At 41.6% G+C, this 15,242-nt stretch overlaps 1 protein-coding gene across 2 annotated transcripts in view; it reads right to left on the bottom strand.

Annotated features, from left to right (window-relative positions):
* Positions 1 to 15,242, bottom strand: part of Cyfip1 (cytoplasmic FMR1 interacting protein 1) — an 88,625-nt gene that overhangs the window by 7,361 nt on the left and 66,022 nt on the right. For both annotated transcript variants that reach the window (XM_034506993.2, XM_034507018.2), the window contains 5 exons: positions 13,341 to 13,460; positions 12,141 to 12,340; positions 6,933 to 7,020; positions 3,045 to 3,188; positions 225 to 315 (listed from right to left, as the gene is read on the bottom strand). In XM_034506993.2, coding sequence (XP_034362884.1) covers positions 225 to 315; positions 3,045 to 3,188; positions 6,933 to 7,020; positions 12,141 to 12,340; positions 13,341 to 13,460 — 643 coding nt within the window. The remainder of the gene's footprint in view (positions 1 to 224; positions 316 to 3,044; positions 3,189 to 6,932; positions 7,021 to 12,140; positions 12,341 to 13,340; positions 13,461 to 15,242) is intronic.

Here is a 15,242-nt window from a genome sequence, read left to right as displayed (position 1 = left end):
TTATCAAAATCCTTGTTAGCTGAAAAGCTGGGTCCCTCAGTTCTTTAGCTGCAAATAATGACCCCAAAGTCCCTGCCTGCTACCTAGTTGTACGGTGTGTTTGTTTGTTCTACTCTAAACAGGCAAATTCTGGTTTGGGTTTCTTTCAAATCTAATCCTTCTCAATAGCTTCCCTTCTCATAAGGGTTGTACTGATGAGGGGTACTCCAGACACCTTTGCTCACCAGGAGAGCCGTACTCATGTCGGGGAAGGCGGCAGATCTTGGGCATCACTTCCATCAGAGTTTTCACATACTGCAGGATTGTGCCTTGCAGCTGCAAGAGAGAAAGGCTGTTAGCTATCTCCCCCCTTCCCATGGAAGGCCCTGGTAAGTGTGTGCTCTGAAAAGCAGTCCATGAGAAAATACACTTAGGACCAAGACTATAGAATCAGTTTGGCTAGGAGATGAAATCCCACCAGTGAAAAGAGAGCACCCTCTACTCTCTATGTGAACATAGAGACAACTATGTTCACACTATAATACAAGTCCCTTTCTAAGACATGAAGTAGCCAGGAAATAGAGCAGCAGAGTTCACATTCCCATGTAGCTTCCATGCTGACCCACTGTCAACACCAACAGTGCCAGCAGCTCCAGGAGCAGTAGCCATTATAAGATAGATTCTATTTCCTCTGACAGGCTTAGGATGGCTTCCAGGCTAGACCTCTGTGTTTAGCCATATGTGTTTAGCCGCATTCCTAATTGTCTTCCCCAACTTTCAAGTATTTCAGGGCAGAACAGTTCATAAAGTGTGAATGGTTCCTAAAACCATAGATGTGCAAATGACCAAACTCATCTACATTCTAGTTAAGTCTGATGGCTTGGATGAACATGGCACGTATAGGCTCATCTATTTGAATGTTTAGGGAGTTGGAATATCTGAAAAAGAGCAGAAAGATTAGGAGGTGTGGCCTTGTTGGAGGAAGTGTTGCTAGGCATTAGGCTTTGGGTTTCAAAAGTCCATGCCAAGCCCAGTGTTGATGTTTCTGCCTGCTGCCTGACACTCGAGTTCTCAGCCAATTCTCTAGCACCATGCCTGCCCAATGTGCTGCTTCATTTCCTGCTGTGGCAATAATGAACTAACCCTCTGAAACTATAACCGAGCCTGCAATTAAATGTTTTATTTTATAAGAATTACCTTGGTCATTCATGGTGTATCCTCACAACAATACAACAGTAGCTAAGTTATAACTAACAACAATATAACAGTAACTAACCTGTTATAACTCTACAACTTCTCAGAGTTGTTAACCTTTGCAACGTCTTAAGTTCAAGACAATATCATGTCTTTGATGGACTGAGGTTGTACTCCGGTGGCCACAAATTCTGATTCAAACTTTTTTTCATTTAGTGGGCTGTACAGCATAGTTTGATGTCAACTTAAGACAAGCTAGAGTCACTTAGGAAGATGGACTCAATTGAGACAGTGCTTCCATTAAGACTGGTCTGAAGGCAAGTCTATATGGTATTTTCTTGATTGATGATTGATGTGGAAGGGCCCCGCTCACTGCTGACAGTGCCACCCCATGGCCAGATGGTCCTAGGTGCTATAAGAAAGCAGGCTGAGCAAGCTACCATGAGCAAGCACTTCTCCAGATCTCTGTATCACTTCCTTGCTACATATTCCTGCCTTGAGTTCTTGCCCTGACTCCCTTCAATGATGGGCTGAGATTGAATCACAAAAGTTAAAATGGGCCCGTTCTTCCCAAGTTGCTTTTGGTCATAGTGTTTTATCACAGAAATAGAAACCCTAACTAAAACATGGGCATATCATAGAAAACATGAAAAAATCTGAACCTAAAGAAATACACTTTCCCCAAAAGATAAATTAGGGAATAGGTTACAACTCAATGATGGTGTACATGTGTAAGACTCTTAAGTTCAACTCTCAGCACCACAAACAAGCAAACAAACAAATGTAAGGAGAAACCACTGAAGATTTTAAAACATTCTTTTTCAGTGAATAATAATAAATTGAGGGATGAGAAGATAACTCAATCCATAATGTGTTTGCCATGCAAGAATAAAGATCTAAATTCAAGCCCCAAAACATACATTAAAAAATAAATAAATAAAAATAATAAAAAGGGAATGGTACAGCACATTGTAATTTCAGCATGGTAAGACAGAGAGGTGGTTCCCTGAGGTTTGTTGGTCATCCAGTCTAGCCTTGATTAGTTCTAGTCCAGTGCAATACTCTCCTCATAAAACAAGGTGGGAGCAAAGAAGATGGCTTGTGGGTAAGAGTGCCTGCCTCTTTATGCCTCTAAAAGCATAAAGATCTGAGCTCATATAGCCTCTACATGGGGACACAGAGACAGACAGACAGACAGACAGACAGACAGACAGACAGACACTGATTATGAATAAAAACCCAAAGTCCACTGTGGCATCATTTCCCCTTTTCAAAGACCTGTACTGTAAGGCTTTGTACTGGTCAATTTTACTTACCACAAGCTCGAGTCATTGGAGAGTAGGAAAATTAAACTGAGAAACTGCTTCAATTAAGACCGGGCTATAGGTATATAGACAAGCCTGTAGAGTATTTTCTGGATCAGTGCTTGATGTAGGATGGCCTATTGTGTGTGGGGCTACCCCTGGGCAGATGTTCTGAGTTCTATGGGAAAGCAGGCTGAGTAAGCCGTGAGGGAGAAGCCAGTAAACAGCACCCCTCCATGGCCTCTATGTCAGCTTTTGCCTCCCAGTTTCCTGCCCTGCTTCAGTTCCTGTCCTGATTTCTTTGATGATGAACAGTGCTATGGAAGTATAAGCCAAAACAGACAGACAAAATAAAACAAAACAACTCTTTCTCCTCAATTTGAAACCAGGCAGTACAATGACATACTTTTATATCCAGAAGCATCCTCTTTAGTTAGGAGAAACGTCTGAAGCTAAGTTGAAGCATTTTTCTGTTAGAGCCAAACTTCCAAGACAGAAAGTGAAGACTCCCATGGCTGACTTTGTCTACCCCAGTGGATTCACCAGGATTCATTCAGGAAAACTCACCAGGCTCTTGACAACCTTCAGCAGCTCTTCCATGACTACTGCAATGCCCTGGTAGCCAAGCAGCCGGCAGATGACTTGGAAGTGAGGAGGTCCCACGAAGTTCCGGTAGCTGCCATAAATGCTGGAGTAGGCTAGGTTCAGAGCCTGGGGAAAAGAGGACAAAGTGTTTAACACCGTCCTCACACATTCATGCAGATGGCATTTGGAGATGTGTTCAATTTTTACCACATCTTAAGACAAGGAGCGACTCCTCTTGTTACCTATACCGCCCTTACTGATGTGGAGGTTTTCACCTTTTTAAAGAGCAAATTGTAAGCAGAGAAACTAATAGGACAGTGGAAGCCATCCTCTGAGGGAGACAGAAGGTATTCAGGAGCTGACAGGAGCAGTCCCCAGGAGTTGGTGATAAAAGATTTTCATGCAGGAAGGACCAGGTATGGAGAGCAGGGAGATGCCGAATTGAAGGATTTCATTTCCTTCAATGTATCTCCTAAATTTCCCTTAAAACTTCTCTGACCTGATGGCTTGTGCCCTCACACAGCATTGTGGTAATGGCCCCGCTAATCCTGTGTTATATCATGGGTGCTGGGGACTTGAACTCTGATCCTCATGTTTGCACAGGAAGCATTCTTACCCACGGAGCCACTTCCACAACCTGTCTTAACTTTTAAAAATTAGTTTCTAGTTTGAGTTTGCTATGTCTATGATTTCAACTCCAGATTTAAGTTTTCTTTGAGTTTATTTTGTAGTTCCAGATATGGTCTAGACTGGTAACAAATGAGTTTTTGTTTCTGTGTAGAAGCCCTCAGTGGCATGTAAACATACGGAATTGGCATGTTCTAAGTATTTTCCCCAGCAATGTCCTTTGCTCTGAAGTCTAGCTTATCTTGCAGTAATATAGCCACATCTGCTTTGCTTTGACCGATATCACACACCTTTACCTTCTGCTATCATAAACTGAAACCAAGCCAAGCTGAGCATATAGTTTTGTTTGTTTTGATCCTGAGAATCAAACCCAAGACCTCATACACAGTAAGCACATATCTACCACAGGCTCCACACTGGTCCCAACTGTCATTTAATCCATTCTGCCAATCTCTAGCTTTTAATGTATTTAGGCTGTTTATAGTTAGTACATTTACACACTGGTATTGTGAGGTATAAGGGTATTGTTCTCATTTTCTGCTTATTCTTTGTTTACTATTCTTCTGTTTCAGTCAGCCTGCATTACCACTGGGTTATTGAAAACAGTTTTTAAGAGTTCTATCTTGGGGCTGGAGAGTGATTAAGAGCACTGTCTGCTCTTCCAGAGATCCTAAGTTCAGTTCCCAGTGATTAAGAGCACTGTCTGCTCTTCCAGAGATCCTAAGTTCAGTTCCCAGCAGCCACATGGCAGTTCACAACCATCTATAATGGGATCTGATGCCCTATTTGGAATGAAGGTATACATGTAGATTGAGTACTCATACAAAAAAATAAAGTCTTTTAAAAGTCCACTGTTGCCAGCACTTACCACTTTGAACTTTTGGTCCCTCTGTCCTCCTTCCGTTTACTACTGCTTAGCATGCCCTATGCATCCAACAAGAACCTCATGAAGGCTACAAGGATTTCAGAGTGCAAGAAAGGGCATAGCACATGTGAAGAAGGCCTTTTTTGCATCTCCTTGGAGCTTACTCCTTAAAATATTCATTGTGTCACTAACTGATAAGGTTTTATACATCTGGAACACATGATTAGCATGGTGTATAAGCTTGTTTAGGTCAGTTAGGTAAACATATTTTCTATAATAACTGATTTTCTCTGATAGGTTTCAGAAGACAGAGTTGGTTACATAGGTAGTATGTGCCTACCTCCCAGCCCCAGGGAAGCCTGAGGGTTTGGATGGCTACTCCTCCCTGGGCAGAAACATGTGACATATCTGCTTGGCCTCTGAAGGCCCAAGTCTCAACCAGAAGACAGCAGATGGCAGCCTGACAAAGCCTGATCTAGGTCCACTGGGTTCTGTGATGTAAGGTGAGATCTATAGATCTGCTTCTGGATGATTCCACAAGCATCCAAGAACACAACAATCACTGAGGACACATCCAGGAGCACAGAAGAGATAGGAAAGGATTAGAAACATCTTCCTGTGCCAGGCATGGTGGTACTTGGCTTAGGCAGGCAAATGCATAGGGAACAGTTGCCCTACTTCAGTCACCAGCAGCAGATCTCAATCAACTGAGGCTAGCCCTCCAGTCTGATAACTCTGAGCCTGAGGTGGGAAAATGGATCAAACCAGGAGCCAGCAATCTGCTGTGGGGTCTGGAATTTAAGCATTCCAGAGTACACACAGTACTCAAGCCATACTCCTCCATAAGCATGATTAACACAAGTTTTTCAAAATATGAAGACGGGTCCTTTTTCTACATACACTTCACACGTGTGCCTGCTTCCCACACTCCTAATGCACAGGGAAGACACCTAGCTAAAACCTTGCCTGGACATCGCAAAGCTAAGCGTGATCAACAGAAGCTCCCAGTGTGCAAAACCATACTGCTACCAAGGTGAAGATAGCTCTGATGGACACCAGGCACTTTGCTAATACACATTCCCTAAGAACTTAAAAAGTGCTGCAAAGGACCATTGAGAAGGTTCAGTGGGTAAAGACCCTTGGTCTCAAGCCTGACAACCTGAATCTAATCCACAGAATCCACATGGAAGAAAGTGAATTCTACCAAACCTGAAAAAGAAATCAGAAGCACTTTACTGCTTCATAAACTACAAGAGGCAGGAACCCCAAACTCATTCTGTGATGCACACAAATGACAATGGTCCAGTAACAAAAACTAAAGACCAATTTCCTTGGTGAACAAACAATACATATCCTCAATAAAATTCTTACAAACCAAGTTTAAGAATGTATTATGAAATGTCACCCATTATGGCCCAGATGATTTCATTCCATGGATGCAAATTCTGCTCAACATATGCAAATCAGCAAATGTAATAATACAGGACAGAGCTAGATCTAATCATAATGACAGTCTTCACAGAATTGGAAACAACAAAAAATTCAAACATTGCAAAATTGATATGGAAGAAAACTCCCCCGCCCCTGCCCCCCCACCCCCCCCCAATAGCCAAAGCAATTCTTAATAGAAAGCAGTACTGGAGGTATCCCACTCTCTAGCCTCAAAATGTATCACAGAGCTATAGGAACAAAGATGGCATGGCATTGGCTAGGCTAGGTAGAGTAACAGGGAACCCAGAAATATATCCCACATAGCTCTGGCCATCTAATTTTTGAAAAAAAAAAACAAAAATATCAAAAACATACAGGTAAAAGTGGATATCTACAAGTAAAAGAGTGAAACTGGATCCATCTGTCTCCCTATACAAAATGTAATTCAAACTTGGATCAAATCTTGATGTAAGATCTGAAATTCTCAAAGTACTTTTGGGAAACAAGTAAAACACTCTAAAATACAATATAGGCAATACCTTCTGAAAAGGCCTTCAAAGATGCAGGAAATGACCAATGGGATTACATAAAATATCTCTCTACAGCAGAAGTGTCCAATGTGAAGAGACAGGCTGTTATCTGAGAAGGGGGACCTCGACTAAGAAGCAAGTCTATGGGGTGTTTTAACGTGGCAGGGCCCAGCCCACTGGGGACAGTACCACCCGTGAGCAGGTGGACCTAGGTGCTATAGGGAAGCAAGCTAAGCAAGCCAGTAAGCACGTTTCTGTGTCCTTTCCTTCAGTTCCTGCCTCCAGTTTCTTGCTATGACTTTCCTTCAGGATGGACTACAGTTGTAAGCTGAAATGAACACTTTCCCTTCGTGATTTTGGTCAGGTACTTACCACAGCATTAGAAGTCTATCGTTACAAAAACAGAAAACAACTTACCTTGGATCCATGCAAATACTGGGGCTGTGCATTAGGTTGTTTGTCTCTTTGAAATTCCTGAGAAAATGGTAATACTGTCCGAACAAACCTAAATGAGATTGCCAAGAAAAATAAAGTTTAATAGCAATTCTTTACTTCAAAAATTTTATTATGTGTCTTAAATCTTTCTCATTGTTAACTGGCAGCATCAAATAGGAAAATTCTAATAAACCAAAACCCACAGAATTAAATATATATAAATATTCTAAAATGCCATAAATCATAGTAAATCCAAGCCAGAGTAGGAACCTCTGTTGTCCCCCTACCTAACAACACATCTTCTAGTTCACAAAGGTTCTGGCCTACTAGCATCAAAAGTGTCTTGAGTCTAATGCAATACTTGATACCTGTAATGAACACATCCTTGGCTTTGCTGAGTATCAGAAACAGGTGAAGACAGGAGTCGACACCATGAGCAGCGACATCCTGGGTGGGTACTTAGTGCACTAGTTCTGGACTACTAAGAAGCCAAGTAATGTATGTTTAACCTAAATCAGTCAAGGCTGCATCTAGATAATGAATCTAGCCCATTTAAAAGTAAAATAAATTTCAAGCAAAAAGCTTTCAAATTGCTGTTGAAACATAGGGCTGGAGAGATGGCTCAGCAGATAAGAGCACTGGCTGCTCTTACAGAAGGCTGGGTTCAGTTCCCTCCATCCATATATGGTGGCTCACAGTCGTCTGTAACTTTGGTTTCAAGGGGCCAAATGTCTTCCGACATGAACTAGGCACACATGTGACACAAACACAAACATACAGGCAAATGTTCACACATAGAAAGTATTCACACACGGGTTTGCTGATTATATACATCTGTGAACTTGGTGAACTCACATTGTAGTACAGTAAATTCAAAAGGAAGTGCCTTTCAATAGTTAGAAACATGTGCACCTGAGAGGCCAGGAACCTGCAAGGCCAAGGGTTTCACAGACAGAATGCAGTTAAGGGGCCAGATTCCCGCCTACTGAAGGGCAGGTATCAGACCTTAGTAACTGTGGGCTGCAAATCTTCCCAATTTGTATTCAGAAATGAAAAGAAAATTAGAGAAGAGAAAAGAAAAGGGGGGGGGGGGAACCCAACTGCGTGTGTAATCTTTCAAAAGGAAAGTGCGTTGCCATGCTGAGGCATGTTGATATGAGAAAAGTCCCATATACCCTCAGGCATTCGAACACTTGGTCCCCAGTCGATGTTGCTATTAGGATAGGCACTAGGGGTGGAGCTTTAATGTTTCAAAGTCTCTGTTTCATGCCTTAAGATGCAAGTCCTCATCTTGCTGTTCCAGCTGTCATGCCTGCCTGCTAGCATGCTTTCTCACCATGGAGGTGATGGACTCTTAACCCCCTTGGAATTAAGCCCAAGTAACCCCTTTTTTTGTTAAGTTGCCCTGGTCATGATGTTTTGTCACAGCAATAGGAGAGCACCGGATGCACGCGGCATACACAATACTCACTGATGGCCTCCTGGATCACACCTGAGTCTATGTCAAAGATAAACCCTCAGAATGGGACAGGCATGATAGAATGACCAACCATGTGACATGTGACTAGAGAATGAGGATGTAGGCTGGGTGACAGCAGAGGACCATCGGGGAGGGCGGTTGCTGGGGTTTTAGTGAGCATGGTCACATGGTAACAGACTGTTGGCCCCTTCCTGGCACATTCTTTCAGTCCATATCACATGCTTCAGTGCTAGGAGAGTAACACATCTCCTGGATGGAAACCAGCCCGCTCATTACCACTAGGAATCTCATCAAGATCTACTACCTGGGGAGAGATTTCCTGAATCTAGCCAGCTGGTCAGAAGTGAAGGGTAGACTGAGTCACTAGTAGCTAGGACTGAAATGAAGGCAGTCTTGTGAAATGGATACTAGAATTCAGTGGGGTTGTTGTCAAAATTCCTGAATAGGGAAATTGTTCAGTACCAACCCCCATGGCTAGAACGCCACACTAACTTGAAAGTCAAGTCTCAGCACTTAGTTACCCCGTTTTGAGCTGAGCCAGCAGTTCCCTCCCCATGTCTGCCCCATAAGCTCTGTGAGCTTCCTCAGTTACAGCTGCACAGTTACAGTTTTCACTAAACTTGCAGATTTGGCAGTATTGACTTAAATATTCTTTCCACTCCAAAGATAAGCTCTTACTAGAATTACAACTATAAGAACATGTGACACCCTGCCACCGCTAACAGAGACCACTCTTATTTTGTTCAGCAATTTTTTTTCTCCTAGCTTTGCATTTCCCACCATGACAATTTTGAAATCACTGGCTTTCTGCAAAACAGAATCTAGCATTTAGCTAAGCAAACGGAGTTTTCTCCGATACTGGATTTATGTATTAATTCAGTCCATTCTCTTCTATAAAACCATTATCTCTGTTAGGTTTGACTTCCTTCAATCTTTATGAATACTTAAAATGGCTTTCTGACACTCTTGCCTTCTGACCACATTGGCACTGTCATCTCTGTGCCTGTGTTTTATGAACTGATTTTTCCTTTCATTTTAGGTCACCTTTTTCTGAGACTGGACATACTTAATTCCAGACTGGGTGCTGGACATTGTGATATCTTATTAGGTTTTGTTTTCTTTTAGAGTATTGATTTTTGAGGCAGCAAACAGCTAAGTTTATCTGCATATCAAATAAATATTTAATGATTCGTTTACGGTATTTTTATGAGAAGGCAAGGCAGGCAGTAGTTTAGAATTAAGATCTACTACTAAGGCAGAGACTTCTACAGATTCTATGAAGTGTCTAGGTGCTGAATACGTTTCTAAATTCATGCTGACAAGAACAGCAAATGATCCATATTGCTGCAAGCTCTGTGAATTACTCGGACAAGAGCTCCCCAACACCATGGCGCCCATGCTGGTTTCAGGAGCTGGTTTTTGTGAGAGTACCACCTCTTCCATATTTTTCTCTACACATTTCAGGTGTCTGAACTTCCCTGAGTTCTACTGTGTTTCTTCCTGCAAGCAGGATTCTCAAGCTCTACTCTGACTGACCTTCTCTGTACTTTGTTCAGAACATGCTTCTATACAGAAAGCTAAGACAGCCAGAAGACATGTCTCATGTTTCCTCTATGCAGAGCAAATAACTAGTATTAGAAAATAGGTGACCTGTGTGATTTGTCCAGTTGTCCTCTTATTTAGAGAAAAGGCATAAAAATAGACTCTGTTCCTCTATTGTGCAAATGAACTATAGGGAAGGTTTGTTTTACTGCAGTCAGAAACAGCAATTCTTAAAGTATTTTGCCTTTTGCATAATTGGAGAAGCCAACACCCTAAGAGAAGGGATCTTTTTTGAGTTTAAGGAAATTCAAAAACACAGAGTGATGACTCAAATGAACATTGTGGAACTGAAACTGGAGATATCAGAATGTACTGTTTTAATTTATAGATAACTGTATAGGAATAAAATACAAGTATACATAAATACTGCGAATTAAAATGTGGCCATCCAAAAGATATTTTCAAACTCCTTCTCTATAGCAAGGAAAGTAGAAATAGGGTCATTCACTCTACATATTCTTGGTGATAAGATCAGGAGCTGAGAGTAAGGCCCCTGATCTATATGGCTATTGTCCTTATAAGAAGAAAATAAAGGTCAGAGAAAAAGATTCAGAAGAACAACAACATTTCATGGTAAATACAAAGCCTAGAATGATACTGCTACAAGCCATGGAGTGTCAGGAACAGACAGCTGCTACATGAGCTAGCAAGAGTCAAAGGTGGCGCACACCTTTAATCCCAGCACTTGGGAAGCAGAGGCAGGTGGATTTCTGAGTTCAAGGCCAGCCTGATCTACAGAGTGAGCTCCAGGACAACCAGGGCTACACAGAGAAACCCTATCTTGAAGAAACAAAAAAGAAAAAAAAAAAAGGAAAGAAAAACTAAAAAAAAAAAAAAAAAAAAAAAACAAAGGAAAGAAAAAAGAAAAGAAAAAAAAAAGAGTCAAGGAGAGATTCCACCCAGAGTCTAAAAAGGAAGTGTAGCTTGTTGACACATTGTTTTGGACTGTGAGAGAACACTTCTCCATTTAACAGCAGCCACAGAAACCTAAAGCAATGAGCATATAAGTACTCACTAACAGTGACATCACAGTACCGGTAAGCATACCAATTACCTAGACATTCCATCTTGTGGTACAGAAGATAAAGTGGTAAAAACAGTGGGAATATACAGACACCGTTGTAATAGGTACTCATGATGCTGATGTAGAAATCAACTGAAGATACTAAGATGGAATCCCTGGTGATACTTATAATCATCAACAAAGAAAAGAATGTTAACTCGTAGAATGCCGATTAACATTTGCAGAGGAATAAAGGTATTAAAAACCCACTCTTCAACCACCTTGGGACAAATGAGATCAAGCTAAGTTATTTGTCACAGGTGCTGAAACTAGTGGGTTAGATGCCAACAAAGTATGATTATTAAGTAGTCTCAGTTGAGTTACTCGGTTACACGTTACTTACAAAATTTAAACAGAAAAGCGGTAACTGGACAGTGGAGAAACACGGGAGCACCCACTTTAATCAAGACTCAGAAGTCAACTTGACCAGTAGTGGATGTATCATCTTAAGAGAATACCCTGTTCCTGGTAATCTTCTCACAAAGAGACCACACTGGTCCTAAAGAAAGTCCATCCTGCGGACCAGTGTAGGAATTATGATACAACCATTCTACCACCAAACTGACTACTTTATTCTCATTAACACAAGAAGGTAAGTGGGAAGGAAGGCATTTACACACCCTCAGCACTTCAGATAGAAACAAGAGAAGTAGAATCACCTGCCACATTCTGATATCAGGAAGACTAAAAGTAGGCAGTACTGTTCCAGCAGCCATTCCAGTGCATGTGAGACTCTGTCTACAGTCACAACTAAGTGTGCCGGCAGAACCTTGGCTCTCCTACCTCAAGGGCCAGCCTTTTGTCAGTATTCTATTTCTACCTGCAAAGCAATGATCATCTGCCCAAGTCCTGGCCCAGGGTTATCCTTGTAAACAGAAGAAACAAGGAAGGCCCAAGAGAGCAGAACATGAGAAATCATGGAGGAAGAAGGAGGGGCAGAGTTTAAGGGGAGAGTCTATGGAAAGTCAGGGCCAAAGATCACCCGCTGTAGATGCATCTGAACCAGGGTATCCAAACATGTCTGTGATGCTAATGGCATGCTTACCGGTTGGTGGAGCCATTATAGCAGTAGTTGGGCAAGAAGTCATAGTTTAGCTCCCAGAAGACATGGAGGGTAATTCTTCCATAAGGCGCAGACACGTTGTGGTTGGCTTCCCGGAACATGGCATCAAAGCTGTCTAGTGTGAGGTACCTGCTTAGCAGCTTGTGTGTCATACGGTTGATTTCTAAGAGCCCATCTAGCTCCTACAGGATCATAGACACAAGGACATGAGAAGAGAGATAGGCCATCCAGGAAGGAGGTATTTACCTGCAGCCTTCAATCCCTACCTATGTGGTCCCTAGGAGGACTAGCACATGGGAGGATACAGACAGTGGAAGGATGCAATGAGGCGGTCACCAGGATGTGGGCCAGAACCACACGAAATCGGACTTTTGTAGGTGACCAGAGTTTGGTACTCAGCTTAAGCCTCTCCTTCTATAGTCACATCCACTGGTCCCTGGTCTTTTCTCCTCTATAGTCACTTTCACACATCCACTACTGCCCTCAAATCACCACTTACCTTGGAAAAAGCCAATTTGGACAAATCACTACCTAACACTACTAGCTGTCAATGTACCATCTAAGTCCTAAGCTCTGTCCCCACCACCTGTATATAATCCAACTGGTGTCGGCCACTTTGTGTCAGTTTTCCCAAGTAATAAACTCCATATAGACAAACCCAAGTAATACACTCTCTATATATACTCCTTGATTTACAATGGAGATATATCATGATAAAGCAAATTTAAGCAGAAATATCAGTAGGTGGTGAGAGAATTTACTATACTTAACCTTTGCAATATTATCATTGCTTAGGCCAGTGTTACCTTCAACATTCTCAGAATACCTACATCAGCCTATAGTTGGGACAAAATCAACTAACACAAACTTTTATAATAAAATATATAAAAATACTTCCTTTCAATCTCTTCATTTCATCCTTCTCTGTAATGGAGTTTGTGGATTTTTATCTTTGTTCTCAGTAGAAGGTATACCTTAAACAAGGTATAGCTTATTCAAGATCAGGATTATTTTCAATTTTAAGGTAATATAAATTTCAAATGCTAAAAGTAGGTAGTAACATGATACTTGACATATTCCAAGATCAATCAGTTCCCATCTTTTATCGTCTATTCAAGAACTGACCTACTATTAGTTCAACTTATCAATAGAAAGGGAAGAAAAATTAGTTCTAATACTTACGACTACTGATGTTAAATCTTCACTTTCAAATCGTCCAATTGCCAGTTCTAGAGATTTGTACATAGCTGCTGAAACACGCTGTGTAATCAGACGATTGAGATCAATAGATCTCCCGAGCAGCTAGAGGAAGAGAGGGGCCAAGGGATACCAGGGTAAAGAATAAACACAAGGCCTGGTGGGATGCAGCAGTAGGGAAAGATACTTATGGCCAAGCCTGACACCATCAGTTCAATCCCTGGGACCCAAATAAGAGAACAAAATAAGAGACTTATGAAAGTTGTCCTCTGATCTCCACACAAACTCCACAAAGCCCTCACCAAATACAAAGAAATAATCTTTTTAAAAAGTGAACATAAAGATCTTAAAAAAAACAACAAAAACAAACAAGCAGCAACATAAGATATCCAAGACACCTATATCAAAACAATATACAAAAAACTATGTGTATGTATGTGAGAATGTGTGCGCGCATTCACTCACAAGCATACACACAAGCAGTGTTGAAGCTGATACCCAAGTCTACATAGATGCTGGGCAAGGACTCTACCACTTAGCTAGACCTCAAGCCAAGTGATATCAGGACTACTGCTGTATTTGAAGTCTGAAATGGAACACGACATTATTTAGTACATTACTATTCTCTTTAGGATCTGTTTTCATTACTATTTTCTTTAGGATCTGGGTCTGTTTCCTAGAAGCCAATCAGGGTTCAGAGAGCTGCAATTTCACCCCTGTAGTTAAGGCTGTCCAATATAAAATGTAACCTTCTTAGACAGGGTATAAGTATTAACCTAAGATTTAAGGCTAAGGTGGGAAGCCCAGTAGTGTAAGATGAGCCTGGGCATACAAGAAGCCCTCTTTAGAAATGTTTGTCAGGGTTGTCCAAGTGACTCCCAAAACATCCTAAGCAATTACTATTGCCCTTGTGCCCTGCAGAGGTGGAAGCTAAGTCCCTATTGCTGAAGATACCATGCACTTCAAACATAAGGCCCAGAGCATCTGAGATGGATCTGACCCAAAGCCTTCCTCCCTACGAACTAACTTTCATAGTGCCAGAAGATGCCATGGAAGTTTCCCAAGGAGGGAAGCACCCAAAATCCTACCTAACATTAACTTATGAGCCACAACAACCAAAACCATGGCATAATAACTCTAAGGGTACAACAGTGGCACACAGAAATTGGTGGTAACCAACAGCCAACCCACTCAACAAGAGGTAAATTTTTCTGGGTACTGCAAACCTAGCCAACTACCCAGAACTAGTGAAGTCATGGATCTTAGAGGAAAACCTATACCTGCCAGTTTAATAAACCAGCATATTCCATAACTAAATTCTAAATATGCCCACAGACAAGTGTAGTTATTACACCTTATCAAGAAAACTTCTCAGGGCTGGAGAGATGGTTCAGTGGTAAAAACTGTCTGTTCTTCCAGAGGTCCTGAGTTCAATACCCAGCAACCACATGGTGGCTCATAACCATCTATAATGTGATCTGATGCCCTCTTCTGGCATGCAAAATGTACATGCAGATAGAGCACTCATACACATAAAATAAATAAATGAATCTTTAAAAAAAAGAGAGAGAGAGAATTCTTTGTAACAGACAAGAAACCATTACAGAAAAAACAGAACCAATCAGAACAGAGTTATGGCACCTAGTCCCAACTGATACATCTACCACACAATTCCTGCACCTAAGGCTCAGGAACCATTGTGGAAGAGTGGTCATAATGATTCTAAGAGCCAGAAGAACAGGGAGTTTGCAGTGAGATTGTGTCTCCTACAAATGTCAGAGAAGCATATCCACAAAGTCTCAACAACATGGCTGCTGAAATGTGACCTGAACAAGGATGACACAAACAGGCCTGACCCCTACACAACTAAGGATGCTGAGAATGGAA

The sequence above is a fragment of the Arvicanthis niloticus genome, chromosome 1 (assembly GCF_011762505.2).
Source record: "Arvicanthis niloticus isolate mArvNil1 chromosome 1, mArvNil1.pat.X, whole genome shotgun sequence".
Lineage (NCBI taxonomy): Eukaryota > Metazoa > Chordata > Mammalia > Rodentia > Muridae > Arvicanthis > Arvicanthis niloticus.
The sequence above is the reverse complement of the archived record's forward strand: the minus strand, read 5'-3'. Positions and strand labels throughout refer to the sequence as shown.